The following is a 3,052-nucleotide window of genomic DNA, read 5'->3' as shown; positions in this document are numbered from 1 at the left end:
AACTTTTCCTCATAAAATAAAACTTCCTTCTAGCTGTAGTGCAGGGTGTAGAGAGTATTGAAAATACTGCTGCAGAACCATTTCATACCAACAATCAGGGCAACCTTATGACTTCTGTGGCCCCTTGCTACTTTGTCCTCATGAGTCCTCCTCCATGAAAATTATTAAAGATCATATTTTATGAATGCATTGATATAACGATGACATACCCCAGCCTGGATTTGGATTATATTCATTTTTTTCTTCTTATTTTAAAAGAAATTAAGCATTTCAAGGGATCCTAGAATTATTGTGGGCTCTAGGCACTGTGCCTACTGTTCCTGGATGGATATGTTGACGCTGTCTACAAAATATATGATCCTGAAGAAAAGCTATCCAAACAGGAAAATTGACTGTCCAACATTTAATCAAGTAAGAAGGGGAATAAATCTTTCTAAATTTTCACTAGATATGTTTATGTAAATACTCTAATCCCAAGATTCATTATCACCAATTTTCATTATTTGCCCCCAGAGCTTCTTCATGACATTTTTCACTTCTGCATTTCTGAAGGTGTAGATTAATGGGTTCAACATGGGAGTAACTAGGGTACAAAACACAGTCACAGCTTTGTCAGCGGGAAAGGAGGTCATGGGTCTCAGGTACAGGAATGAACAAGGTACAAAGAATAAGATGACAACAGTGACATGAGAAGCACAGGTAGACAGGGCTTTGCGACGCCCTTCAGAGCTTTTAGTCCTCAGGGAGCGTAGGATGACAATGTAAGAAGCAACCAGCATAGAAAAAATGAGCAGACATAGTGACCCACTGTTGGCAGCAATCAGGGGCCCCAAAGTGTGAGTATCTGTACAGGCTAGTTCCAGGAGAGGTATTAAATCACACATAAAATGGTCAATAACATTGGGGCCACAGAATGGTAACTGGACCATGAACAGAACCTGGATCCCTCCATGAATAAAGCCTAAAAGCACAGCCATTCCCACCAAGAAAGCACATACAAATCGGCTCATGATGGTCATGTAATGCAAGGGCTTACAGATGGCTACATAGCGGTCATAGGCCATGGCAAATAATAAGATGATCTCAGCTCCTGCAAAGAAATGTTCAGCAAAGAGCTGAGTCATACAGCCATTGAAGGATATGGTGTCCTTATCAGAGAGCAAGTCAAAGATCATTTTGGGTGCAATGGATGAAGAATAGAAACCATCTATAATGGATAAATAGGACAGAAAAAAGTACATGGGAGATCCCAGAGCTGGGCTGATGAAGATGGTGATGGAGATGAGGAGATTACCTGCCAGTGTGATCAAGTAGGTGATTAAAAGCACAGCAAATAGGAATTTCTGCAGTTCTGGATTCTGGGTCAGGCCCAGCAGAATGAATTCTGTTACATTGCTCGTCCTTCCCATGGAGTCAGCTTGAGTTATGAGCCTATGGTCCATCTGGAAGGATCAAAATTTCTGAGTAGTATTTTGAATTCAACAGTGAAATCTTCCATCACCTCTTTAGTCCTGGCCTCGGGGGTTGCTGGAGCCACACTTTCCACTCACCTCAACCACTTTGGAGACTGTTATAAAAGAGAGTCGATAGAGGTAGATAGAGGTTAAGTTTCTCTTACTCACCTAAATTTTATAATGACAATATGTTTCAAACACCAGAATAAAAGGAAAATGATATTATGACGGTTGACTCCTAATTGACTTCAAAGCTCTGGCTCTAAAATCTTATGGATGTCTCTTTTTCCTCTGCTTTTGGTACAGATTTCATCAATAGCAATTATTCTGAGGTTATAGTTGCCCATTGACATGAATATTTATGGGTATATGAATACAATATTCTTTAAAATGTGAAATGTACAGCAGATAGGAAAGTGCTATCCTTCCTATATCTACACCAGCAGTGCTTTTTGAGCTAGGATTCCTTTCTGTCAAATGAATGCACATGCACACTGAGAAACAGACCTGCAGATGGTATGTTTCCCCTTCAGGATGCTAAGGGCCTATCTTTATAACAGCTCTTTGAGCTGCATCCACTCCACTGCCCTGCATATTGTATGACTCTATAAGACTGATACACACTCACTCTTCTCACATCTTTGGATGCAGAAATGGAAGCGGTCCAAAGTTCCCTGAAAACTCCTCAGTAGTTCTTAAGTTAATTTTCTGTGCAACTGGTCTTTCATCACATAGAATAATGGTCTGGTGCAGAAAAGGTGGTTTTATTAAAGTACGGGCACATGGCCCGTGGGTAGAAAGAACTGCTGCACCAGGTGTGAGGGGTGGCTGCTTGTATACTTGGGAGTTGGGGGAGATAAGGAAAAAGGAGGTTTCAAAAAGATTTTCCTATGTTAAAGTCTCAGAGGTTCCTGGAGGCTTTGCCTTTGTCAAGTTAATGTTGTTTTTCCCTCTAGCAAGGCATTAACATTAAGACATTTGGGAGCTTCCTGTCACCCATATCCCACCTCTGAAATAGATGAATAATTATTGTTAATAATAATTAATAAATCTAGTCATATTTTACAAATGGAGTTAAATGAGTCATGAAGTTTCCCTGAATTTCCTATTGTTTTGGGAAAAATGTTATCTAAGATAATATAAGTTTTTCTTTTGACACTAAGTTTAATCATGTAAGATGAACTTGAAAGTTTCATTGCTGATTGGTTGAAAAATTGAATCTAGACAAGAATATATTCTTTTTTTGAATGATCTGTACAGGGATTTTCCTAGTGCATACATGTTACACGTGATCATAGGAGATTTAATTCCTTCTACCCTTCTCTTTCTCCTTTCCTTATCCCTGCTGAAAAAGTAACAACTTATTTTTCCTCAAAAGTTCCTGGACACAGAAGTCAGCAGTCAGCATCGTGACCTTTCAGCTTCAATTAAGGTGAAGAGAGGTACCTGGTTGGCTCAGTCAGTCAAGTGTCTGACTTTGGGTCAGGTCATGATCCTGAAATCCCAGGACTGAGTCCTTGGATTGAGTCTCGCATTGGGCTCCACGCTTCTCCTTCTGCCCTTCACTGTGCTTTTCTCTCTCTCTCTCTCAAATAAAT

At 39.9% G+C, this 3,052-nt stretch overlaps 1 protein-coding gene across 1 annotated transcript; it reads right to left on the bottom strand.

Annotated features, from left to right (window-relative positions):
- Positions 1-467: 467 nt before the first annotated feature.
- LOC308350783 (olfactory receptor 4C45-like) lies at positions 468-1,442 on the bottom strand (the record flags this gene model as incomplete). Its single annotated transcript, XM_080816273.1, has 1 exon — positions 468-1,442. The coding sequence occupies one exon, from the start codon at positions 1,440-1,442 to the stop codon at positions 468-470; it is 975 nt and encodes a 324-aa protein (XP_080672399.1).
- Between the last annotated feature and the right edge of the window lie 1,610 nt (positions 1,443-3,052).

Source organism: Martes martes (assembly GCF_963455335.1).
Source record: "Martes martes genome assembly, chromosome: 10".
In the NCBI taxonomy this organism is placed as follows: Eukaryota; Metazoa; Chordata; class Mammalia; order Carnivora; family Mustelidae; genus Martes; species Martes martes.
This window is presented reverse-complemented; position numbering and strand designations above follow the sequence as displayed.